This window comes from Cricetulus griseus (genome assembly GCF_003668045.3).
Source record: "Cricetulus griseus strain 17A/GY chromosome 1 unlocalized genomic scaffold, alternate assembly CriGri-PICRH-1.0 chr1_0, whole genome shotgun sequence".
Taxonomy (NCBI): Eukaryota; Metazoa; Chordata; class Mammalia; order Rodentia; family Cricetidae; genus Cricetulus; species Cricetulus griseus.
Window position 1 is genome coordinate 47,507,867 of NW_023276806.1, and position 26,551 is coordinate 47,534,417.

Sequence of the window (26,551 nt, forward strand, 5' to 3'; positions counted from 1 at the left end):
AATACACACATCTCAAGTCAACAAAATATAATGTTATGAAAGAAATCTATTATGCCAATTAGCAGCCTATAACACTCATTACTGTTTTCCTCACAGATCTTTTCCAGTATTAATGAACTGTATGAATAATTACATTATTGCCACTGCAATCAGAACATCGGTTTTAAACTTCAGTGTTATATGTGCCACATGACCTACATGATTATGAACACAGGAAATCTACTTCTACAAAAATCACTTGTCCTACTTACTTAATGCTAATTGCATATTCTCCAGACTCCTTGGTCCTGTGCCTCACGAGGTAAGTACTATTCACCCTGTTAATAAGCTCAGTTTCTGCCTGCAATCTTTCCATTGGTCCGGCATACCTGGAAAAACATAGGAAGACAAAAAAAATTGGATGACTGTATCTGTAAAGAGAGGCTAAATATAAGTAATGGTCATCATTTTACTTGTATGCTAATTGCATTGCTTTAAATAATAACTCAGAAAATTTCTTTAATAAGTCTAAACACAAATGTGATTTATTAACATCAGGAAACGAACAGTGCCTAAAGACTCAGTGAGCACCAGTAAATATCAAAGAAACAAAAGGGGCAAAAACAAAGAGGACAATCAGAAGGGCTCATTTTGAGCAGGATAGTAGCTAAAAATACTTGATTTGTAAAAAGGTAAGCACAAAAGTTTATTTAAGTTGTTTTCTATCAATCACAGATCTTTCCAAATTCTCTATATAAACTCATTAACAATACGTTTTCAATGTTATATGCTCTACTTGCAAAGTTTTCACTCTTAATCCAATGGCTTCTGAGTCCCCAATCTCTTAAACTAACAGATTCTTCCTGCCCTCTAAGTCTGCTGCCCCATTCCTGGATTCTGCATTTTTCTTTCCTTGGATTAAAAAATCCATCCTTAGGTTTCCTACGAAAAGCGTATGGGATGCAATACATTAAAGCCCAGCACCTATAGAAATACTTCATTTTACCCAACACTTCTTGTAGATTGGTTGGGAGAGAATTCCAAGTGAGAAATGATTTTACCTCTTAAATATTAAATGACATTACATCATTATCTTTGAACTTCCAATTGATTTCACTCTAATTTCTGAATCACTGGATGTGACCTGATATTTTTTTCTTGGAAATTTTCAGATTCTGCATTTATTTTCTGTATTGGAAAACTTGAATGATAATGTGCTTACTTACGCTTTCTGTCACATCTCCAACTTGTAGACATGACATTCAACTCTGGAAAATTTTGTATTATTTCTTTAGTAATTAATGCCTTTAGGCATTTTTCCTTTCTGAAGTTCTTATAAGTTGAATAGTAGCAAGAATTCATGTCAATTATCTAATTTTTAAAACATTTCTCCCATCTTATCTCTTTGAAGTTTTTGAAATTTTTTTTCAACATTTTTCCAAACTCCTATACTACTTACAAGCACTTACTATTTACAAGCACTTTTCCATTTTCAAATCATTCCTCTTACAAAATGCTTGATATATATTGATATATTTATCCTTCAAAGTTTCCTCAAATATCTGATTTCTCTTTATAGTTTGTTCATATATAAGGAAGCTGAATCTGGGAACCACTGTGGGTCCTGTGTGTGCAGGCCCAAAAGTACACCACTGTGCAGAAGTCTGCTAATTTGGCAAAAATCTGATAACTGGGCTGGGAAGTATCCAAACATTATGGGCTTGGATTTGTTTTTTTACTGAGTTTATTCAGATTCTCTGGAGTTCTCTATACTCATTTCTGCATTCAAGAAAAGGGTACAGTGCAAGAGAAGCTGCTCCCATGCCAGATCTAAGCTATATGAAGGAAATAGGGTTTTTTCCTTTGATATAAAGACTTTCCTTAATACAACTGATTTTCAGAATGGCATCCCCCTAGCCTCGGTTAGGCCTAGCCTTTCCAAGTCGAAGCCCTGTGTGGTTCTGTTTTCCCATGTAATACATCTAACAACACTGTCTCTTGGCAGTATAAAGCGGCAGGTTATTTGACACCGGGAAAAAGCAATAGGGGCCTTGGCATCTACCACATTCAGACTTTCAAGGAACTCCCCACTCTTAGCTTCAGACCTCATCCCCGCATTTCGTTCATTTCATTCGTAAAACATGGGCTATTGAAGAAGTCTTGTTGATTTTCTATTTAGCAATATTTACTTGATTTAAAGATGGAAATAATTAACAGATAACATAAATGGATGCCGTTGAGACTCATATTTCTAAAATTCAAAGTTTTCATGAGTAGTTTATAATTGTTCCCAAGTTGAAGACATTTCACATGAAACTATTTACTTAATTTCAATGAAATGTCTAGGTTGTTCAAGGGAAGAAAACGTAATTTAAATTTTTTATGCTGATATGTCTTTGTTAATTCCTGTATTTAATGTGTTTCCTTTGTCTGGAAATCTTGATTTTTTTTTTTAATCATTAGGAGTCATCATTCTAACTGGTTATAGTTTCAAGAGTAGATTTAAAAACTATCATGTGCTCAACATACATAGATTGTATATAGTTTTTATGTACAAACTTTTGTGTCTGGATAGATCTCAGGTACCTGCCCAATTTATCTGATAAAATCCATGCAGTTGGAGACATTATTGTTTATCTGTAAAATTATTCTTTTACTTAAAACCTAGTTGTATGATGGTTTTAAGTTCCACAGAAACAGAAATTTGTAATTTGTTCTCAGAGATGTTAAAATGTATCAAAGATTCCCAATTTGATCAAATTTCCTTGGCAATGTCAGTCCTGAAGACAAGAAGAATGCAGCAGAGGAAGTAAATAATGACGAGGAAGACAGATGTGAGTGTTAGCATTCAGTGAGAGGTTTGAGGTTTGATAATTCCATAAGTTTAAAAGTGCCCTGGCCCTTTCTACAAATTGGCTACATAACAAAGAAATCAGAAATAGGTATACAATGTATATATTAAATATTTAGGTGCTACCCACATTTGCACATTGAACTAGTGTTATTTAGCCTCAAGATATCACAGACAAATATCAGGGGAAAGAAAAAGAGACTCATTCATCTTCAGAAAAGTCAAACACAGACCCAGGGAAACACACACAACACAGCAAAACGCTCAGGTTTTGTATTTTGAGGGGTAAGATAGCAATGTACAAAGGGTACCACCTAGAGTCTTGGGGCTACAGCAAACTGGTAGCCTTCATGTTTTTTTTTTTCTCTCTCAATAATGACAGTAATATCTTCCATATAAAAATTTGGGGGAAATTTTTGTTATGGAACAAACGGAAATGGGAAATGGATTACAACCGGGTGTGGTGGTGCATGCCTTTAATCCCAGCAGGCAGATCTCTGTTTGAGGCCAGCCTGGTCTCCAGAGTGAGTGCCAGGATAGGCTCCAAAGCTACACAGAGAAACCCTGTCTCAAAAAACCAAAAAATAACAAAACCTCACATTTAATGTGAAAAAAAAAAAACTTAAAGTGGTTAGTGCATGTAAAATACTCAGCTTGTATTACTTATTGTGACATAATGAAGTCTTAACTATCTGCTGCCTATGTGTAGTTTTCAGTCACAACCACTGTCCATTGCTCACTTTGATTCTGCTACCTACACTACTAGCAAGCATCTCAGTGGTCAATATACTGCATCTAGACCTGTTATACAGCTAGTTTCTCCTACTTGAAACATTCCCTCCAGGAGGGAGAGAGGGGCTCATGAGACTCATGAGGTGAACTAAAGGTCCCACTTCTGGGAGAAGAGAATCTCGGAATTTTCTCAAGGGCCCCTTTCTGCCAGTCTAAGAAGGAGTAAAAAGCTGCCCCGGGGAGGAAGACTGGATGGCTGAACCGTAGAGAAGAAATTAGTAGACTGTTACGCTGGCCCCAGGGTTGTCACTTTTGTAAGTGGTCACCTGGGTTGAGGTGGGATTTTCACTGATGTGGTTGCTCTAAATTTGAAATGTCATTAAAAACTCAACAGGTCACTGAGATGGAAACTGGTGCAGTCATTACTGTGGCCTGTTATGACCTCCCTTTCTGTGATGACTAGACAGGTGTGTGTACATCTTCCCCAGGTCATCCAAGACCCAAATCAGACATGGGTATATCGTATTTCTCTAGTCTACACTAGAAACTACTATTTCAGATACTATCCTTTTGAAGTAATTCTTAATTTTAGATAATATAGCATTTTTACTTCTCTGTTTCATGAGATTTATCATTCCAAAATATGAGATACATAAGAATATATCCCCCTTTCTTTTTGTGGCTGTTACACGTATTTATGGTCAACGGCACTCACATAGAGATACCACTATCCCCATCATAATACAGAACAGCCAGCAATGTTCAGATTCATCATGGTGTCTTGTTACATGTGAAAATATCTTTAGCAAGGACAAATGGGAATGGGACATGGTTTACAACCACACATTTAAGGTGTCCTCGAGCTAGGAGTATGCTATTTCAACTCAGCAACATAAACATCTTTAATACTTACCAGGGCTGGCAAGAATAATCTACTGGTTTAGGTACCTAAGATATAAAAAGGCAAAAATAGATTCAGTTTACTTAAGGGTAGCTTTCAGAAATCAATCATTAATTCAGTTCAGCTGACTTAGCTCTATAAAACCCTTAAGTAGCACAGGCCTAGAACTATTTGCTAGCAAGTTTACACAGAATGAATCATGGTACATGTCAGATAAGTAGAAAATAATTCATTTTACTTTATTTCATTCTTTCATGCGTTTTTCTACTATACCTTCAAGGGAAGAGATAGCAGAAAGTAGGAAGTAGAAACTTCCAGTGTTGACTACAAGACAGTTTAATCCAATAGAGAAAACTAGAATGGCAATGTTATTGAGAAGACAAAATAGCACTACCTTCCCCAATACAAAAAAATACTTGTGAGATAAACAGCACAAACTGGACATCGATGCTACTTTGCCACACCAGTTCTAAACTCTGTGTTTAAAATCTTCCAATAAGAAAACATGTTATTCATTAAAACATCATGGAAAATATTCCCATTTCCTTTTTTCACATAGAGACTTGCACAAGTGTAAATGTTACATTTTATGTGCAAATACAGCAAGCATCTGATAGCTGATGATGGCAACTAGAAAATGAAGGAAGTCAAAGAATGTATAGCAGCAGTCAAGAAATACCCAATAAATCACATACCACAGAAAAGGTGGCTATTTATGAGATATTGAGGAAAAAATCGAATATAGATAGTCCATTTTGAGTTTTAAAACCCTTCATGAATCAGCCAAGTCTTTAACAGACACAATTCATGACATTCCTGAGTCTTTTATATGACAGGGGGTGGGGAGAAGGAAGAGAGGAGTGGATAAGAATTGCCACACATTCTACCTGTGGTCTCTCCTGTGGCTGGAAAAGGATGGATATCCAAGAAGTGAAGAGTGACATATAATTTCACAACAGACAAACAACCAATGCTATTCCATCCTAAAACTCCCCAGAGGAGCCCTTGCTACTTCCTTGGGCATGTTCTGTTATGTGGATCCTTGACTACTGTTCAACTTTGTTTTCTGCTGCTGTAATAAAACACTAACCAAAAGCAACTAACGGGAGGAATGCATATTTAACTTGCACTTCCAGGTCATAATCCATCATTTTAGAAAGTCAAAGTAGAAGCTCAGGGCAGAATCCAAGGACTAATGCTGCTTGCTAGCCTGCTCTCTGGCTCATACTTAGCTAGCTTTTGTATACAGCCCAGAGACACCTGCTGGGCCCTCTTGAATACACAGTCAAGACAATCTCACATACATGACCACAGTCCAATCTTGTATGAGCAATTTCTAATTAAGATTCTCTCTTCCCAGGTCCCTATAGGTAGTATCAAATTGACAATTAAAACCTAACCAATAATATAAACATCTCATCTCAGAGCCCTACACATAACTAGGATGGGATCCTATGTTTTCCCATCTCTTATGCTCCTCCTAATTTCTCTGGGGATTTTTTTCAACAGACAGCTCACTGTGTCACACTTAAGGCTGTCCATAACTTCTGGATACCTTTTCATTCTTTAAGTATAAGATTCCTATAGTCCTCTAATGCCATCACCAGCCTTCATCATAAATGTCTTACATTGCTAAATTTCTGTTATGGAAAAGTAAGGCTTTAAATAACCTATTAAGGGCTGGGCGTTGGTGATGCATGCCTTTAATCCCAGCACTCGGGAGGCAGAGGCAGGCAGATCTCTGTGAGTTCGAGACCAGCCTGGTCTCCAGAGTGAGTGCCAGGATAGGCTCCAAAACTACACAGAGAAACCCTGTCTCGAAAAACCAAAAAAAAAAAAAAAAAAGTAACCTATTAGGAATATATGTATATATGATATATCTTTCCTAACCAGAAGTGTGTTTTGTAAAATTAGATGTGGCACTTAAAAGTGAACTTTCTCTTTGTTAATGCAGAAATATGAAGTGGGTTAAATTTCTAAATTGACAATTTTCTTGCAAAAAATGAACATACTAATTTGTATTGCTTCAGGTATTCTAGAATCTTCATCCAGCTCTTTTGTAACAGTTTCAAGTTCTATGATGATTTTTCCAATCTGCTCAGGCATTATGAACACATTTTCCACTGTGCTCTGAGCATGGATGTGATAGCTGATTTCTGAGCTTAGTTTATGTTCCCCTGGTTCTTTACACATTGATGTTGCAAATGATATGCTATCACTCAAGCTGTAGTTGGGGATTCTTATATGTCTGTCTTAAAGCAGGAAGTTAACCTGGTTAAATTATAATGTTAGATTGTCTCCAGTGGTAACAGCTGATGATTTCTCATTTAACTTCTTTTAGCCCACGCTGAGGGATTTAATGGCTTCACTACCCAATCAGAGATTTCTTGAGGTTTCTCCCTTCCATAACTCCATCATTCCTAAGGTTTTCTCCCACAAGTACTGCTTCAAACTCCATACTCCAATTTTCCAATGCAGAGAATGACACAGTTCCTATATGAAGTTTACCCATGCAGAAGGCTATAACCCCATGCCTTTATTCAAACCAGGAAAGTCAATAGCACCCCCATTTCCACATGTCAATCTTTTTGCTAACTAGTAGCCTCAGACAGGCTTTCATTACTGTTATGCATTTAGTGTTTTTCATTAAATTGGTTACCTGGGAACTAGCAAAATGGAAGCTAGTCCCCGACTACCAGTAGATACTTTTTTCCATTACTGTTGCTGTTAGAGTAGAATGCAATTGTCCATATGTTCCTCGGGCATTTGTCTTTTCTTTCAGGCTGGACGTAATGCCATCTTTAATATCCTGAAGTTTCATTAAAGTATATCTAGCTGTTGATTAATTTAAATCACTCATCTTTATTTTTAAAATTAGTTTTATCATAAACTCTGGAAAAGTTCTTGGCAATGACTTATTTGAATATTGCTTTTCTACAATTATCTTTAATCTCTTCTATTTGATACATTTGAATCTTATTTCATTCTCTCGTACAGTTTCCATTGCCTAATCTCTCTGGACTCATTTTAGTAACTTCAGACTTCTCTTCCAATTTTCTACTCAACCATGTCTGAAAGGCCATCTAATGCACCTATTAAGGCCTTCCCTTCATTAATTAGATGGAAGCCTTTTACAGACAAGCCCAATCATAAAGTATTGTCATCTCCTTTCATATCCCTTTTAGTTTTTAGTTATATTAAATATAGAATTTCTTATTTAAGTATCTTCTCCTGTATCTGCTTCATGAATCTAACTCTATATTTTCTGTCTGCTAACTTTAGCCTACGATGGTCTGTTTCCTTGTTTGTCCATTGGATGATTCCAACTGGTGAATTTTTATCCCCTGGCACTTTATCTGTAACAGCCCATTGAGGGCTGTCTGTGAAGAGGCTAAAACCAGACAGAATATGTATTTTTACTTTGGGAACAACTGATGTTGGGTCATTTTAGATTATATTTCTTGCTAAGGATGATTTAGGTCATAGGACTGGTGTGAATTCCCAGCCTTACATATGGATGACTTTTACATTTAAGTTTAGAAGTCGTTAAGGGAGCACTTTCTCATGCTTGCTATCCCAGACCCTGCCTCTCTTTTCCTTTATCTGTCTCAGAGCCAAGACCAACAGAAGTATCTCTTTGCTGGGTGGAGTTTCACTGGAACATGCCCTGACAGCTGTCAGATTCACATTTCTCCAACTTTGCACTGTGTTGTACCCCGATTACTGTGCTGTCATAAATTTACCACTGCATCTATGTATAGACTTTTGTCCTCAACCCTGGAGGGACTCACTAAAATGTTTCTTTTGAAGATTCAGGAATCATACACTTAGAAAACTTAATTTTCAGAATAGAATTCACGGCATTACTCCGGGACCCCTGTAAAACAGTATGTACAAAGGGATGCAGTTTTCAAGCTCATGCCGTGCTTTGTCCTCTTTAATCGGTCTACGTCCCGAAAGTTTGTCCTATAGCTAAAAATAAATATATACTTTCATTACACATGTAGTTCCCTTTACTACATATCTATTAACTTTAAGCTATACAAACATTCATATTTATCTGGTTGTTTTACTCCTGGGTATGCATTACTGTATAATTCTAGTATCTTAAAAATATCCAAGTGTAGTTTTCCTTCTAGGCAGTTACAGTAAGATTCTATAAGCTGATTTTATTCACTAATTACCTATGTGCATTGAGGGAGGAACATTTGCTTTCTCATCCTTTGTACATCTATTCAACAAATTTAAATGTGCTTTTATGCCAGACTATCTTTAAAACAAAATTTCTAAAACTCATGTAAGATGTAAACAGAAAATAGTGCTTTGTATAATAAATGCTTCTTCAGGTTCCCAAATGTCTGAATGTTAAAATATCTTGCCATTTACTGTTATATAAACATTATTGCTTATGTTTGTACCTGTGGGATTCAACCTATCTATCATAACAAGTAGAGGAACAAATCATATTTTTAATTCTTTACTTTTCAAAAATAATTAAGCTTGTGTAAATGGTGTAAGATTACATTCTCAAATTAAAGGTGACAGATATTACACTTGTAATATAAAAAATGTGTAATTGAGAAATACAGATGCCATGGGAATATAAAAAGAAAGATTATTTGAGAATTTTGAGGGCATGTTCCCTCAGGTAATCATATGCATTATATTAGCAATGAAATTTCATTACTCTGGATTCACTAACTTGAAAATTGTTGGGAAAATTATGATGTTAAAATAATGTTACCCCATATAGAAATGAGAATTAACACCACAAAACATGAGAAGTACATTTACATAATATTCACCTATATTATTTGAATAAAAGTCACTCATTCCCCCTTTACCTGTTCTCAGAAAATTTCATTATGACATTAAATAAACAGGAAAGAACATTATAAAGCATCAAAAAATGTGTTCAGAGCCCTGGTTTCAAATTGAAGAATTTGAAAACTTTTTACTTTTTGCCATGATTTCAAAGACATTAGCTGAAGTGTAACTGGAGTAAACAGGAATAAGTCCATACCATTTACACAAAGAAAAAAGGAAACTTTACCCAGTATATCCATCCTATGGCTTTGGGTTACTTCTCCTAGGGACCTTTAAACATTTTTGTAAATTCTAAGTTATATTTTCATCCTGCATATCTTTTCTTAACAGTTGAACTGGTTTTTTGGCACAGATTAAAGTATAATATGTGGGATTATACTCATGTAAGACCTGCCCTCCTATTAAAACTGATGAGAATCTAGGTAGTCACTATCCTTTGTACCTTCTTGCAAGTCAGTCATAGCATCAAAAGCAAAATAAAATGAGAAGTTAAATATAAAGACTTACACATGGAGATGGTTTTACAGCATCACTTGGGAAAAATCCAACCTCTCCTGAAGCTAAATTTCGTCCCTAAATTAGAAAAAGAAATACCATTGAGAACAAAATGATAATGCCATGCTGTCATTTATACAGTGTTATTCAACTTGGGATCCTTCAGGTCATTTACATATTGCATTTAGTCCTCAACATTAACTTATGGGCCCAGAAGAGGAAGCAAAAGCAGAGACAATTTTCTTCACTGTTGAACTTTCCATGTGGTTTCAGGTTATGTTATAAAATAATCCATTCACCGGTCAACATACTATTTGACTTTGAGACCTTTATATCTCTCAATCCTATGTGGAGATAAAGCCTCAAAAGGTTTCATACTTATAGAGTTATTAATGTATTTTACATTGTGTTCTGAGTTTTCATTAATTCTTGCAATAATTGTTTATCATAGAGTCAATTACTGCCCTTGGTTTTGTAGAAGAGAGAAGTGAGGCATGGAGAAAGTAGAGGATTTTCCTATGATCATATTGCTAACAGATAACAGATCCAGAATTCAAACTCAGGTGTTCTAACTACAGCTCTACAAAACCTCTCTATGCACACCAAAGAGGATGTTGAAAAACAGAACAGAAAGGCAGCTAGAGCCCCTCTATGACATCTAAATTTTATCACTCATGGTGTTGTTATGCCAAAGGTAAACTCCATCAACATGAAAAATTGCTCATGAATTTGGAGATAAGACTGACATTAGGAAATTGGTACCATGGTATGAGACGAGAAACAGGAGGGGGAACCATGGGCATTAAAGACTCTGCCACCCTTGGAACTTACCTGTGAACTAGATTTGAGAAGAGATACTAGGAGAGATAAAGACTAGGAGATAGGTCAATTATTACTGCAGGGACTAATCAGTTAACCTATTCAAATAGATATCATGAGTCATACAGAGGAAGACCTAGGTAAAAAGGAACAAAACTGTGATGGGAGAAAACAGAAAGAGGCACTAGTGCCACCAACAAGCAGGAAGAAGTCTCCAGAAAGGATGATTCAGAAACTAGGGAGGGATGGCAGCACAGTAATTAAGACTGGAATGAAGTACTTCTTCATTTATCTGTATTTACGGAGTATTTAATGGTACTTTCATGGAAGCCTGACATGAAAGAACAAATAATAAGAATGTCATTTGTTACCTAGACCTTTATATATAAATATACCACAATGCTGATGGCAACCATAGACTTAAAGAAATCAGAAGAAAAAACAAAGAGGCTAACATTTCTTAGAGAAATAAAAATAATATATTTGAAATTACACTAAAAGAAATATATATTGCAGGGGAAATGACAGAGCTTTACAATGATTTTTTTTCTAAGCCATAGTAGTCAACTCCCATTCTTTACTAGATTAACACAAAAGGTCTCAATCTACAGAATTCGGAACAAAGGAGAAACAATGATGATTGTGTAAGAGTAAATGATGGCCAATATCATGCCATCCACTTCCTTAGCACAGAACTGAAATAGGGCCTCCTCATCCTCACAGTCTGCTCCTCATATGACCCATGCTCTCATCTCTTATATAAAGAATTCCTCAAGCTGTGTATCCACATTAGATCCCCAACTAGCTCACCCATGGCCCTTTCACATCTTCTTTCAGCACACAAAGTAGTAGCCCAAACTTAGCAGAAAAGACCATTCTTATTCAACGTGGTCATCTGCATGACTAGGCCATGGGTTCTTGGAGGTTGGCTACAAGGTCTCAGTCATTTTTTTATGTAATCTGATGTTGGATGCATAGCAGGTATTTAATAAATGATTGTTAATTAAAGTATCTTTCTCTCCATCTGATAGTCCCATGCCAATGACTACTATGAACTAAAATTATGTCACAGATAGTAAAATACATCACATTTAATCTTCACATGCAGTTACTAAAAAGACGTTATGCTATTTCTATACAAAGGTAATCCTTCAGTGAAATTCTCTGACCTTTCTGTGGCATTTTGTGTAGTGAGTGTGTGTTAGAGATGTGTATAGACAGTGTGTGTGGTGGGTAGGGCTGGGGAGATGCAATGTCACAAAACAGAAAGAATAGAAGTAAGTCCAATGGATTAGACAGTTTATGAAGATGTACTGACAACTACATTTTAAAGTTTTTCCACTTTAGAACTAAGTGGGCTACAAGAAATGCATGAATGGAAACAAGCCATCTTGATGATTGGAAGGACTGTAGCTTTATAAGAAACATCCTACAGAGGGCAAACTTATAATTTCCCATACAAACTAGAACATCTTTAGGGTAAATAGTAAATTAAAATTATGTGAGGATAAAAGGTTTAAGTTGTGATTATTCTGGAACTCAGTGATGACAAGCACATGTAGAGATCACATCAAGAAGCATATTGTCAGCCCACCAGTCCTTGGCCTTCTAATGTTCCAGAAACAAAAAGGAGTCTTCAGCTGAACTCTCTTCCTGCCAAGATGTCAATTGATGTACTGACTAAACCCTTGCTCAAGGTTGAGGGCTACAGAGTAACTTGGGAGACCAAGGCTGGTAAGATATATTGAGGGAAGCACAGGATAACATGAATTGCCAGATGTTCAACATCACTTATGAACAGAGATGACCGAGTAGCACAAATGGAGCAGTTGTACATACATGGTAGCAAGATCCAACTTCTGATTTTGACTGATATGCTGAAAAATGCACCCATATTAAAGAACATTAGCAAGGCTCAGAAGCTAGCTAATGAATAGGATGTGAACAGGGGCATGGAAACATTTTCCAGAGTGAAGATATTTTTTTCTTTGTGAGAACTTTTTTTTTTTCTCTTAGGTTATCTGTTATCTGTTTTTCTCTTAGGTTTTCTTTGCAGGGGGCAGAGGTTACATGTGCCTATCTCCTAGGTTTTCTTTCAACCAGAGAAGCTGTTAGGCTAAATAAACTCTGGGTATTTTTTTTTTTATTAAGAAAGAACTGTACTGTTTATTTTTTTTTTCTTACTTCACCTCGAGGATAGCACCCTAGCAGATTTCACTAAGCAGATTGCCAGTGGTCACTGTCAACTGTGTTTTAATTTTTTTCCACAAAATTTTTCCTAATGAAATACCCTAGCAGTGCAGTTAAATTTGTATAAGGTCCCACATGTTCCTTAAGGCAGAGACGTGAGATGTACTCTGACCTATCTTAACAGATGAACAAAGTTAGAGTTCCTTTCTAATCCTGTAAGACATTCATCTTAGTTCTGGGAGATAATGCATGCTATGTTCAATGATTTCCATTTATTAAGGAAATAGCCACCCTACAACATTTGGAGGATTCAAAACAAAGCAGTGTGTAGGCGGGATGTCTTCGGCTCCTTGGTGGATGTGTGTGGGATGCACGTTGGTAATTCATTAATACTAATGGGTGGACCAGCTGTCAATCCCCTACACATGGATGGTACTGCAGTCTACAACTATGAAATAAACCATCTTCAAAGGCAGTGATTCAGTGTACTTAATGTGATCATCTATCTATGAGTGTTTTACTAACCTTGATGAAAGACACATACCTGAATCTTCTTTTATTCTTATATGAGCATTTTATTCAGGGTCAAATAATCAGCTTGTCACCTATTTTATGTCTATTACAAATGCCAGAGGTAGTGAATAATCTTTTTGTTCTGTGAGTTCCTTAACATATTCAAGGTCAACTTGAAAACATTCCTGTTTTGAACTATGTCATCTGATATGTCATATGCTATCTTTGTATGCATTCTTCAGGGACTCTTGTATCGTTTGATGGGACTTTTTGTAAACTTAACATTGTAGTTGTGAGTCTTTTTATGAAATACTTTCTTTGGAAACAACCTGAGAAAATAAGTCATGAATTGCATATGATGAGAGTTGAGACACCTTTATGACTCATTGAATAAATTAAAGCAGACACAGAGAAAATATTAAATTAGAACTCATACAGTAATAATGCCCTTTTCCTGAAAAGCAGGTTGCTTTCTGTAGAAAATATATTAAACTAAAATTATTGATAACTTTCTCTGCTATTCCCAAATATCACAAATACAAATGCATAGTCAGGCACTTCCTTACTCCTAACTGACCTCAGGTTTTAACTATTCCTCACTTTTCTTCAAAAGACTCTACAGTGGATCATAATGAATTTAAACTACTTTACATTTGCCGCTAGAAATAAACCTGTAATCTACCTGTAGAGAGAAACCCATTAATGCATACCAGGAAGCCATAGCAAAGACTGCATTTTTAAAACCACAGACAAGAAAGGCTTAACATGACGGAGGATGTCCTCCAAAAATCTTAATCATAAATTGCTTAGCTTCTAACTTTGTGAAAAAAAAAAAGAACAAATTGCTTTAAGAAAAATATGACATCTCTTCCCCGTGGCTCATTTATCCCCCTAATACTATCTGGATTGGAGCTTTAATGTAGTCCTGGAAGAGCTCGGAATGATCTGAAACAGATTTGGAGAGCCAAATGTAAAAGGGCTTGATTCATGGTTATTCATGAAAGGTGGGAAATTCTCCCCCATTACAGTTCCCTAAACACTCAGAACATATGCATGACAGTGCTAGGAGGTTACTGAGCAGTTTATCTCACATGGCTAGTTACCAGAGCAACTTTAACCCTGCCCAGTTGTGTCTCCACTATCAGAAATAAATGCCTTGACCACTGGGAAGGGAGAACATATAGCAAGGGCATGAATTATTGGAATATAGATGACTAAACATAGGAATTAGTTTATTGGCTGGAGAGGTAGATGCTATTAAGTAGATTAGATAGGTAGATAGAACAGATGTGAGCACCCCCCCTTTTTTTAAAAATCATCCTGATGAGCTTTGTAAAGACAAGTAATGAAACAAATGGCCCAATAACATGGGGGTGATCAGTAAAGAGAACAGTCTGAAACTGGCTTCACTACAGAGTGATCCCTGTTGACAGCTGTGGCCAATTTGTATCTATCATATTCTGTGAGACACATGCCCCAGACCGTTTTTTTAAATGCATATAAAGGTAGTGTCACAGGAAGGGGCACCAGCATTGCTTGTTCTGTTCCCTAATATGCTATAAAAAGCTGTGCAACCACAGGCAAGTCGCAGAGGTAAGCAATAATGATGGCAAGATCTCCCATAAATGCCTCATCAGGTTATTTTAAAGATGAAGGAATTAATACGCATAGAAGCCTTTTGAAGATGCTGAGTAGCCATTTCCTCCTTCAGCCATAATATTGTTTTTCAATTATTCTCCAATTATTCTTTTAAAAATTCACTGCAAATTGACTATTCACATGTTATTAAATACAAACGCCTAAATCTATATATAACCCTATCATTCCCCTTGTTTCCAGGCAAATGTACAAAATCACAAATAACATGGACTTTCATTACCACTTTCATTTCAATGGGCAATCTATATTCTGGAGAGTTCATTGCTTTACACAAAGGTTTTCTTATAAGCAAACATATTCTTTCATCACCCACTGTCTCCTAAACATGAAGGAAGGTAGCTATTTTTCTGCCAATGAACACTGACAGTTGTCAAATACCATTGTGTATAGTTAAGTTTGAAGAACCTCAAAGTGTCATGTACAAAAGAATGAAATGAAAGCTGCCTAATTTTTAATTTCATGTTGGAAAAGGACAGGGTATTCAAATTTGGCCAGTGGATGAATTTTAAAAGCCCCAAGCAGTGAAATAAACACTTGAAATTCCTATTTCTGATATGGTCACTTCTACATAGGGAGTAATTCTGACTTACAGCTCTGTGTAATTTGTCAAACTTCATCCCTCGGCCCCATCTTTGAAATCATATTGTTTTCAATTTATATAGGCTGATCATTGAGTCAAGTCATCAAAATATATGACAAAATCCACAATTATATTTGATTTTCTAATTCATATGAAATTGCTTCTCTTTGCTCTGTCTCTGGAATTTTGGCTGATGGAAGTGAGTGGAAAAAGGAACCACTTAAAATCAAAAGTTGTAAAATGTATACTGAGAAAAAAACTACTAAAAAGCCAGAAGCTGTATTTGTACACTTTTTAGATGTGAGGTAAATGTAACTGTGGGATATGCTCCCTGATGTATTTGAGAAATGTCTATAGCAAGGTCTCTGTATTTCTCCAACCAAAACGAGAGCTCTGGTTATGGCTCCTTGTATCTTGAGGTTTTCCTCCCACCTCTTCCTCCCTTTTTCTTTTAATTTAAATTAGAAACAATATTATTTTATGTATCAATCCCAGTTCCCTCCCAACTCTTACTGGATAAGAGGTATATGATATAATCCTGACACATATTCTCACAGCAGTGTTTTTGATTTTCTGGTGAAATAAACAAGAAGTTTCATTGGTGGAAGAAAAATAACCAGCAAGTTAAACTCAACCAGCACAGAAGTGAGCCAAATTGCAAGCATTTGCTCAATACGAACCCTGCAAAGAAGAACAAGGTTCAGCTACATTTTGGAAGACACCTTACTTGGAAAGAAGCTGCATAACCCCCAAATTAATCCAGGCTCAACAAAGGCCCAAAGAAATGTTTTTTTCTAATTATGGCCAACAACAAATATGATTTTTCATAGCGTTGGCAATTCTGATCAGAAGTAAGCACAAAGCAAATGCTCTAAGTACCAGCTTCATGTATTAAATGTTCATGGAACATTAGGCATTTTTAAAGGGATTATTTTCTACTGAGAGCAGAATTAGTGCTTTGATGAAAAGTTTGATGTTTCAATGTGTACAATAGGTATGTGAGGAATATAAATGAATAGACATGACCACTTTTCAAGGATTGTTTGATAATGTCATTTTGTCAATTAACTTTTTTTCACATTCAGATATTTTCATTGATTTAGATGGGCTTATAGAATCTCAAAATTTTCAGGAAGTATTAATTTTCTGTGATCAGGGAATCCAGAGCCTGGTTTTCTGTTTCTGGCCTTCTGATCTTAAGTGATTCACTCAATCTTTTTCAGTTTCTATATCCTCTTCCATAAAGCAAGAGAATTGACCCTAAGAAATCATTTCCAAGGTCTCCAGTACTGGCCAAATGCTCTATTTAGGCACCCTCAACAAATTCTATTGTTTCCCAGTTAGTTATTTTTGTACCCACAGGATTCAGGTCCAAAACTTGTTCATCAGGAATGGTAGAGATCAGTAATTTAACCTGACAGCATTTACTAACAGAAGATAAGGACTTTCTCAAACTTTCATTTTGACTCAGTATGAAGTCATCTATTTACTCAATCATGTAGGATTTTCTTGTTAAGAATTAGATATGATAAGATTCTTTAGGAATTTGAATCATAAATAACTAAAATTCAATGTTACAAATTCATAAATTGTTTGGTTCAACATTGTAAGGGACTGTGCGTTCCCCTTATGGTATGTCATCAACAGCCACACCCGAGACAATTTCAGACTGACAGCCCACAGAATGTACTTTTCATTGACATGGTCTCTCAGTAATTGTGCAAGAATGTAGCTTACATGGTAGTAACATAATGGTCAAAAAGGTTGACACAATTTCAGAACTTTATCCCTAAAAGGTTCTCTTTGACTTTCTACTAAAAGAGGTCTAATCATCTGAATATGTACTTAAGGCATTGTAACTTCCTCAAAGTACTGGATAACCTATGCTTTGTCCTGTGTCAAGTTCAGCAAGGCAAGAAGAAATGAAAGTAAGAAAACTAACCAACAGTGTCCATCTCCAGAGTTAACAATTAGGACCCTACTCCCTGTGTCAGGAGCTTTGCCAATTCCCATAATACAGTCTGTACACTTGCAGACCTTCTTGCAAACCCCGTTTATGATTTATTCAATCAAAGCCAGTTGGCAATTACCCAGGGAAAGTGTTTCTTACATGCCTTTACTAATATCTATTATCTTCTTTAATCATCTCTCCAGGGCCTTCCTTGCTCCATTACAGTCATATGCTGCTTGGTTCTCCTTTCCTGTAATTAGGGATTGTGATGCTCTCAGGGTCAAAATACTTGATATTTTGGGGCAAATACCTGTCAAAATAAAGGTCTGGTGATTATAGGATATACTGACCAACTGAGAATAGCTTTGTACCCCCACACTCACAAGTTCAATTTTTTTTTTTTTTTTTTGGTTTTTTGAGACAGGGTTTCTCTGTGTAGCTTTGGAGCCTATCCTGGCAATCACTCTGGAGACCAGGCTGGCCTCGAACTCACAGAGATCCACCTGCCTCTGCCTCCCGAGTGCTGGGATTAAAGGCATGCGCCACCAACGCCCGGCTCACAAGTTCAATTTTGCCTTGATGGCTTCTCATTCTATAAAAGGGCTGGGAGCCAGAGAGGAAGCACAGGTGTACCAAGGGACTTCTTAACACAGGGCTCCCACACTCAACAAAGATGCTGCATGATCCGAACTGAGTCTTCGGCTTCATGGAGAAATGTCTTCATGGCAGGACTCTGACTTGGGAAAGACACCCGTGAGTCCCTGCAGAGGCCAAGATGCTGACTTCTTCTAGCATCAAGGAAACAAGTTGGTTTTATTTTGGATTTAGGAATCTGTTTTAACAACAGAGATCAGATAATGTTTACAAATAATTCTTTAGTGTTTCTATTTGCCTCTGATTGGATACAGATGGACATTTGAACTTTAGATCAAGAGAGAAAACACAGAGTTTTAGGAAATGCTCTTGGAATCATATTCTTATGTGTTCTAGGGCTAGGGAAGTGTGATCTTCTTAATCCTTAACAGTACCTTCCATAGTTGCAGAGAGGGAAGTTCAAGTTCTCCCTTCTCTCTGTACTTCCCTCCTACCTCCTGATTGGACCGTGGCAAGTTGTCATTGAGCCAAGTTCTTTCTCTGTTAAGTATTGACTATGCACCACCCCACCCTTCAACTGGAATTCTTGAGCTATCCTAGGTCTTTCTCATCCTCCAGATCCCTAGAAAGGTCTCCTGGTCTCCACCAATGCTGTACTTAAATCAGCCATTCCCTTCAGAATTTATCACTTTCACTTTACTGTATAATTATGGGGGGGGAGAATTAAAGAAATTCCAGGAATGAAGAATAGCTATGTGGAGGGCAAAATAGTCTCTGAAAACCCACATTGTCAGTGCAAGTCTTTATAGGAATTAAATGTGATGAATATGAAATTTAGATAAAAAAGTAGAAATACCAGATAATTGTTTTCCTACTCCTGGAAAATGAAGCACATTCTTCAAAATTGTTAATAATTACAGATATACAATTTATCCTCCCTTTCAATTTCTTTTCATTCTTGCTGCCTATAAACCTCAAAAAATCTCCATGAGTCATTTAAAAGTCAACACTGCCATTGTATAGATGAGGAACATAAGAGTACATACACTCTGACACAATGAATACTTTAGTGGTCATTCAAGTGACATAAAGTATAATTCAGAATTAATGATGACTTTGAAATGTATGAGAAACAAAGATTGGAAATGGCCTCTCTGGATAGTTAGTTACTTAGACACACTTCTTGTAGGCCTTGGAATGAGATAAAAGTGATGGTTCTCATCTTTCTAGGGTGCTCTAGCCAGGCAGACCAGGATTCAGTGTGGTAGTTGTGTGTTAGAAAATTATTTTTAAATAAGACTCTGGAGAAAATGGCCTCAGTATAGGGCAAATGTACAATGGTAAAGATTTTAGCTAAGAAAACAAGACATGGTGAAGACAAAGGCAGAACATTAAAGTGTCTAAGGATTTGTCTAAGGTTTGAGAAGATTTTCCCAGTCAATTCTTTTTGTATTTCTTTTCTTAGCTTAATAGGAAGAAAACACATGTTTGGCCAAGTTGTGCATGGCCAGTTCACTACCCCTTAGTTCTAGGTTCACTGCCTCTGGCTTCATGTGAAATGACTGTTTCATTCCTCCTAGGAAATTCCTGAGCCCCACAATTTTATTAATTTATTTATTTTGCAGAACTTTTCTACTGGGCGGAGAACTCCATGAACTGATCAGAACACATGTAAAAGCACTTTTAGTCCTTAAAACAAAGACCATATAGATGCATGATTTGTAGCTGTGAGGTATCACAAGTATTTTCTATATTATTTAATTTTCTTTGTGGATAAAAATATATATATTTTTTGCACTGATTGCAGTTCTGCTCTTATAATTGCCTTTTAGTTCCAATTAGCTTGCAAATTGCCTCCAATGGCATATTCATAAATGACACTGGAGCAAATGAAACCCCACGATCTAGGACACAGGTTTCCTCCTTGTTTCAAGATCTTTTATCTAAGAAGAAAACACACAGGGGGCACTCTAAAGTAGTAGAAATTGTAGATGGTACATTTGCTTGCCCACCCTCCTCTTCCCCTCCCCCTCCCTCTCTCCTTCTGCTTTCTGATAAGTTTAGTCCATATATTTTCTAGGAAAATACTTCTCATATGTAAAAGCCACTCCAGCATGAGAGATTCTGTCTTTATGTATCATATTACTTAAAGGCAACAGGTTATCTGTCAAAGGTCAGATGGTGTGAAAAGAACTGTTCTGTGTGTTGTTAGGAAACAGCCATGCCTTACACCTGCACCAGGAAACGCAACCCTAAATGGCCAATTTCCTACTGGCTATTCATTTCATTTGAAGACAATTTTATATAGCTCTCAAGGAAAAGAAAAGACAAAGAAAGAAAGAAAGAAGCTGCCAAAATGAATCCCTTGGAAGGGGAGACAGAACATAGTGCATTTTCACAGCTCAATTGACAACTCATTGTTTGAAAGAAGTTATAATGAAAATGCAGAGAGCCCACTTACTTCAACAGAAATTACTGTTGTGATAATAACAATGCAGAGGAGACTAATATCTATTCAAAGAAAGATTCCCTGATCCATCCTGGAGGGTAATTTGTATGCTCTGGGCATGGTGTGTGTTGAAAACATGACAGTCTACAATAAAATCTGACTTTCTGCATTAATAAGTGAAGTGACTCACTTGAAAGAGAAAGCAGCTTAGAAAGCAAAACTTCTTGAAAATGTACAAATAGGCCCAAGCGCTTAACTAGTACAAAAATTCCTTTTTAAGATTCAAATGCAAATCATTTGTAGTAAGTACTTCAAATTTTAATCTACAAGCTAACCTCTGTGTGTGTTTTTTAAAGTAGGATTTATGAAAACCTCTTAGCAAAAAACTCAAAATAATGCATCCTCTGTCTTGATCATTTAGATTAGAAACTAGTGGTATTGTTTCTGGTCCTTCCAATATGAAACACAGTGTGAATGAAACACTGTAGGCAATTTCTATGTATTAGGGTGAATTACTAAATAGATGGACAGACTGATTGATCTGTCTGGATGGTTGGATACTGCTTAGTGATTACATTACGATGTTACTGATTTAGTTTATAGTGAATGTTATCACCCCCACTTTTAATGTAATAAAACTGAAGCACTTAGACTTACCAGTTCAAGGTCACCACAATGGCAAGCATCAGCCACTAAAACTCAGCAAAGGGAGTTCTTATTTCCTAAGAGCCAGCATAGGAAGTGAAAAACACTTCATTTTCTTGTCTGGTGCTAATTATGTATAATCTCAGACTAGATGGGATAAGGTATCAGAAGAGGTTGTGAAACTATATTCTTGAAGCAATTAAACAAAAATACAGTCCCTTAGAGGAATTCACATATCGAAGGGTGCAAACTACAAAACTTGATTTCTTTGAGCATGAAAATGAACAAAATATGTACATGGAGACCCTGTATACATACCCCCACACACAGACCTTAAAAAAATCAACCAAAATATTTATCTGAGAACAAACAAGAAGAAAACACTCTAGGTTTTTTGCTTTGTTTTGTTTTAATAAAACACGACATTAAACTCGCTAGTTTTCAACAATGAATCTTCCATGTGTCCAGTCAGTAAAACAAAAGTTTATCTAATCATGACAGCCTCCTTGAAGACTTTGTGGCATCTCTAATTGCTTTTAAAAACACAGAAAAGTAATATATTAATTTCATGATTGGGGTAAGTATATCTTTATTATATGCTAATAATTTGAAAGCATTCCCTTTATTTAGTTTCTGTTGTAGCCAAAAAAAAAAAATGAGTTCATTGGAACACCTTGGGGTTTTGGCAACATTTATTGGGTTGGTTTTCATTCAATGAGCACATGATAAGCTAGAGATAATGCCATAATTATCATGGAATCATACCAAGTTCATCATCTACTCAGTGGCTCAGATAGATTTATTTGGGGCTTAATGCAAGCCTAGGTTAAAACCAAGCCCACTATGTCCTAATCTTCAGAAATAGGGCTGTATGCTAGTATTATAACTGCCTCCCACAGGTGCTTTTAATCAGTGTTATGAACATGGCTCTTGTCTGCCCATCTTATGTGACATCTAAAATTAAGCAACAAAGTAATTGAAAGATGCTATCCAACCATATAGCAATTTGGCCACAGGTAAATGTCTTCACTCCAGGATTTCTCACTCTGCTACTGCTCTTTCCAATAAGTCCAGCTAAATAGCCATTAAATGATTTATAGGTACTCACAAGACAATGCTGGCACATGTTATAGCTAAGCCAGAAATGGTGGGTGAATTTTTAACATATGTCTGACAATATAAACCTATTACTAGTTGGCAGCAAGCATGAAAGATTCCTCTAAAAATAGGAGGCCTAATGTCAAACCAATGAAAGTTCATCTTGGAGCTTGAGGTATCTGAGCAGTAGAGCTAGCACTCGATGCATAATTGCTATCTGGAATAAATGTGCGAAATGTTCTCTGTTCTAAGCATTAACCACTCTTCTCCCTAACAATTAGACCTGCATTCCACTAAGGAAAAGTCATAGACAAACTTTGTCATTCAGTGTTTCTCCCCATTTATCTTATGACTCTCTTGAGCATTTCCAATGTCCTTTTAGCACCACACCAGAAAATTTTCACACATTCAGGCAACTGAACAGGAACTGACAATTAATAACAATATTGTTTTTCTGTAGAAAGAATAGAAGGCAGTACAATTTAGTAAAATGAGTTTGTGGTCAATTAGAACAGAACCTGAATAGTCCTACTTTCAAGACAGTGTGCTGTAGGGAATAAAATAAACACTAAATCAATCTATAAGCATTATGAGATATGTTGAAAGTATCACCTAAACCTACTTTGCTACAAAAAACAGTGAATACAATTTTAAAAAATACAATTAAGTTTTATATATACAAGGCATTAGAAAAATAGGGAAGAAAGCTCAGTTAGGAAAACATGATGTCTACAATCCTCTCTTCAACAGAGTTAAATGTCTGTGGGCACATGCTGTGTGGCTTCTAGGAGTCCTGCTGAGCCATCCCCATGATCTTCATGTGGTCTTAAACATACTACTGTTCAGGTACCACTTACATGCCCCAATAGCTCCAATATTTTGTGCTTAGCTTCACTATTTCCTATTGATGTCTCTGGAAAAGAAATTAACTGGCTTTTAGCATCCTCAAGGATGGCTTACAAAGTAAGTTTATTATTAGCACTGCTCAGACAAACCCACAGTGTTTTCTGTCTGTGGTCCACTGTTACCTGGGTGTTCTATAGTGAACTCTCTCTCTGAGCAATCAATTAACACAGTCTCCTTTCCTGTATCTGATCTCCATGCTTAAACCAATGCAAAGCATCAGAAGTAACTGCAAAGCTCTGGATACATATCTTGAGGTCTGGCAGCTTCTCATCTTGCAATCCCAAGAGTCAGCTGCAACTTGCATTGTCTAATCTTGAACGGAAGTCTAAAAAGTTCCCGAGGTGGTATCTGTGGTCACCAGCCTCCACAAAGTTCCTAACAGGGCCAGTCCCAAGTGTCCATCCTGAGATTCTAGATACTACAGGTCCTCAGTAGTTCAATATCATGCTATTATCAAATAAGGCAGAAGAGCCATCTTATTAACCCAGAACATTATAAGAACCCATAAGTCATCATATAGTGGAGATAGACTGGAATACTGTCAGGGAATTCATGATCCTGAAAAACAAACATTTCAATCAGCTTGTGGCTCTAACCATAAACATAAAGCATGTTGGGGCAGCATGGACTTATAAAAGATAAGGCTTAGATACAAGATCAAGAACTTCTAGGTTTCATTCCCAGTTCTGCCCAGTAACTATGCAACTTTAGGCATGAGACTCAACTTCTCAATGGCTCTGCCTGCTTATGTTTAAAATAAAGGTTAAAACAGAGTTTTTTTTTTTTTTCAGAATGTTCATTACCAACACATGTTAATATATGTAAAATATGCCTGTAAATATACTTTGTGTCCAAAAACTATTAAATAAACATGAGTTGTTGGTGATTTGTTGTCACTTTTAAAGGATTTTTTTAAATGCCAAGTTTTGTCTAATAACAGGGGTGGAAGTAAGAAGGTAGGCAGGATAAGAAAGTAACACAGGTGGAGCTTTTAGTGAAATGCCATAAAATAACAGGTATAAGCACATGGGGATTGCTCTAGTTTCCTTCATGCTGCTGTGATAAAATGTCCAGTCAAAAGCAACTTGGGAATTTCAGTTTACAATTATAGGTTACACTCTATCATTGTAGGAAAGTCAAGGTAGGAACTTCAAAGAGCTAGTCATATCACATACACAGCTAAGAGCAGTGAGAAACTAATACATGCATGCTCACTTATTTGCTTGTATTGAACAACTTGATTTGTCCACTCTTAGATAGTTCAGGTAGCCCCTGACTGGGGAGCAGTGCTTCTTATAGTGGGCTGCTGGGTACTATACATCAATTAACTTAATCAAGACAATTCCCTAATGACAGGCTCACAGGCCAACTCACTCTAGACAATCCCTCATGGAGATTCTCTTTCCAGTTGACTCCGGGTTGTGTGAAGTTGACAATTAAAGGTAGTCAGCCCAAGGATAATGAAAGATACATAGTTAAATGAGAAACTTGTGAAACAAGAAGTCAGAAAAGGAGCAAGGACTGATTCTGTGGTTCATAAATGCATCTGTTATGGAAAAGAAATATGAATCCTGTGTGGACAGAAGAAAAGCACTGAAAGACATTCATAAAGTGTCTAATTAAATCTGGGTTTTTCAGTGGGTATGGGAGATGTCTGTAGTAGACAAATTCTACAAGTGAGAATAGAAATTAAAGGTAACACCAGATGTCATATGACATGAAAGTTAGGGCAAGTGTCATAGTTTAAACAGAAACTTTACAATGGAGAGAGAAGAAGAAATAATTTGAAGGTGATTTATAAGCTAAAATAAAAAGGAACTGATGGCCAAGAGGTATACAGGAGAAAGAGGAAACACAGAATCTACAAAAATGTCAGATGCTGAGTATAGGAGTGTGGATAAGTTGGATGTTTACAGAACCAGCCAATAAGGATAAATAACATTTAAGCATTATTAGCAATTATTTTGACCTAAATGACAATTGTAGAATATTCTACTGCTTATAAACAGAATATACATTCTTTGTGTGCCCACACAGAACATTTATCAAGATTGATGAAATAATGCATAACTAATTTAAAAAGATCAAGTAATACAATCTATATTCCCTTGTGAAATGAAACTAGAAATTAAGAACATACCAAAGATAACTGCTTAGCATGACTTTAACACTATGTAAAACATACATAAATATAAAGATCACAAGTTGCCACTATCCTGCATAATTTTTATATTTTTACATGCCAACGGGAAAGATCAATGTCTTTTAAGCAAAGACATTAAGAATATTTGGGAAATCCCTTAATACTGGAAACCAAGTAGTCTATTTTCTAAATTCCCAGAAGAAGAAATGAAAGTATTCCGAGCCAACTAAAAGTAAATCGAAGCACACCGGAGTCTATGGAGGCAGCAGAAGTAGTGTTTAGAACTTGTAGTACTATCTACCTATTAGAAAAATTAAATACACAACTCATAAACAATTGTGTTACCTGAAGAGCCTAAAAATAAAACTCTCAAACTGCTATTAAGCCCTCAGTAATAGAAGGAAGTAAGGATAATCTCGGGTGCAGCAATCACTAATGTAAGAAATAAGATAGAGAAAAAGAGAGAGGAGGGCGAGAAACCATAACCTGCTTCTATGTTGAGAATAGTAGACATCACAGTCACCCAGTCACAATTAACCAGGAGAGGATCCAAGGAGAAAGGATGGAGATGGGAAGAGGGATAACGGAAGTGGTGACACCATGATAGACTATAGAGACCCAAATCAACACAATATTATGGCCATTGGGCCATTACGTTTAATGACATAAATGCACAGATTGTTAGAAAAAGACCAAATACCTTAACTTCCTGAGAAAAAAAATTAGAGAAGAGCAGACAGCCTTTTACTCATAAAGAAATTTACTTTGTACTTTAAAGAAACTGTCCTACTTGCCAGGTAACATCATGCTCATTAATAAAGAACTTTTCCCTCAGATCAGAAACACAGCCATGATACACACTCTCTTAGCACTTCCACTTAACACTTTACACACATTATAGCCATTGCCACAAGATAAGAATTTAAAGACATCTAGACCAGAACAGATGAAGTAAACATCATCATTTATAGAAAACCTCTGATTGAATATGATGTTGAAAATTCTAAGAATAACTGAGAATAAGAATAGTTACAGGCTACAAACTCAATGTAGAAAATAGTAAGTGTAGGCTGGGGAGGTGGCTCAGTGGATAAGAGCACTTGGTGCACATGCATGAGGACATATTCTGAACCTATGTAGCGAGCAGGACGTAGTCATGCACACCCGTCATCCCAGCACTGTGGGAAGTAGAGACAGGAGGACTGATGTGATCTCTTGG

The 26,551-nt window shown here is 36.4% G+C and overlaps 1 protein-coding gene across 2 annotated transcripts in view; it reads right to left on the reverse strand.

Annotated features, from left to right (window-relative positions):
• Vav3 (vav guanine nucleotide exchange factor 3) overlaps positions 1-26,551 on the reverse strand; it is a 330,956-nt gene that overhangs the window by 28,788 nt on the left and 275,617 nt on the right. For both annotated transcript variants that reach the window (XM_027395541.2, XM_035451854.1), the window contains exons 21-23: positions 9,798-9,863; positions 4,476-4,510; positions 252-368 (exon numbers count right to left, since the gene is read on the reverse strand). In XM_027395541.2, the coding sequence (XP_027251342.1) occupies positions 252-368; positions 4,476-4,510; positions 9,798-9,863 (218 nt within the window). The remainder of the gene's footprint in view (positions 1-251; positions 369-4,475; positions 4,511-9,797; positions 9,864-26,551) is intronic.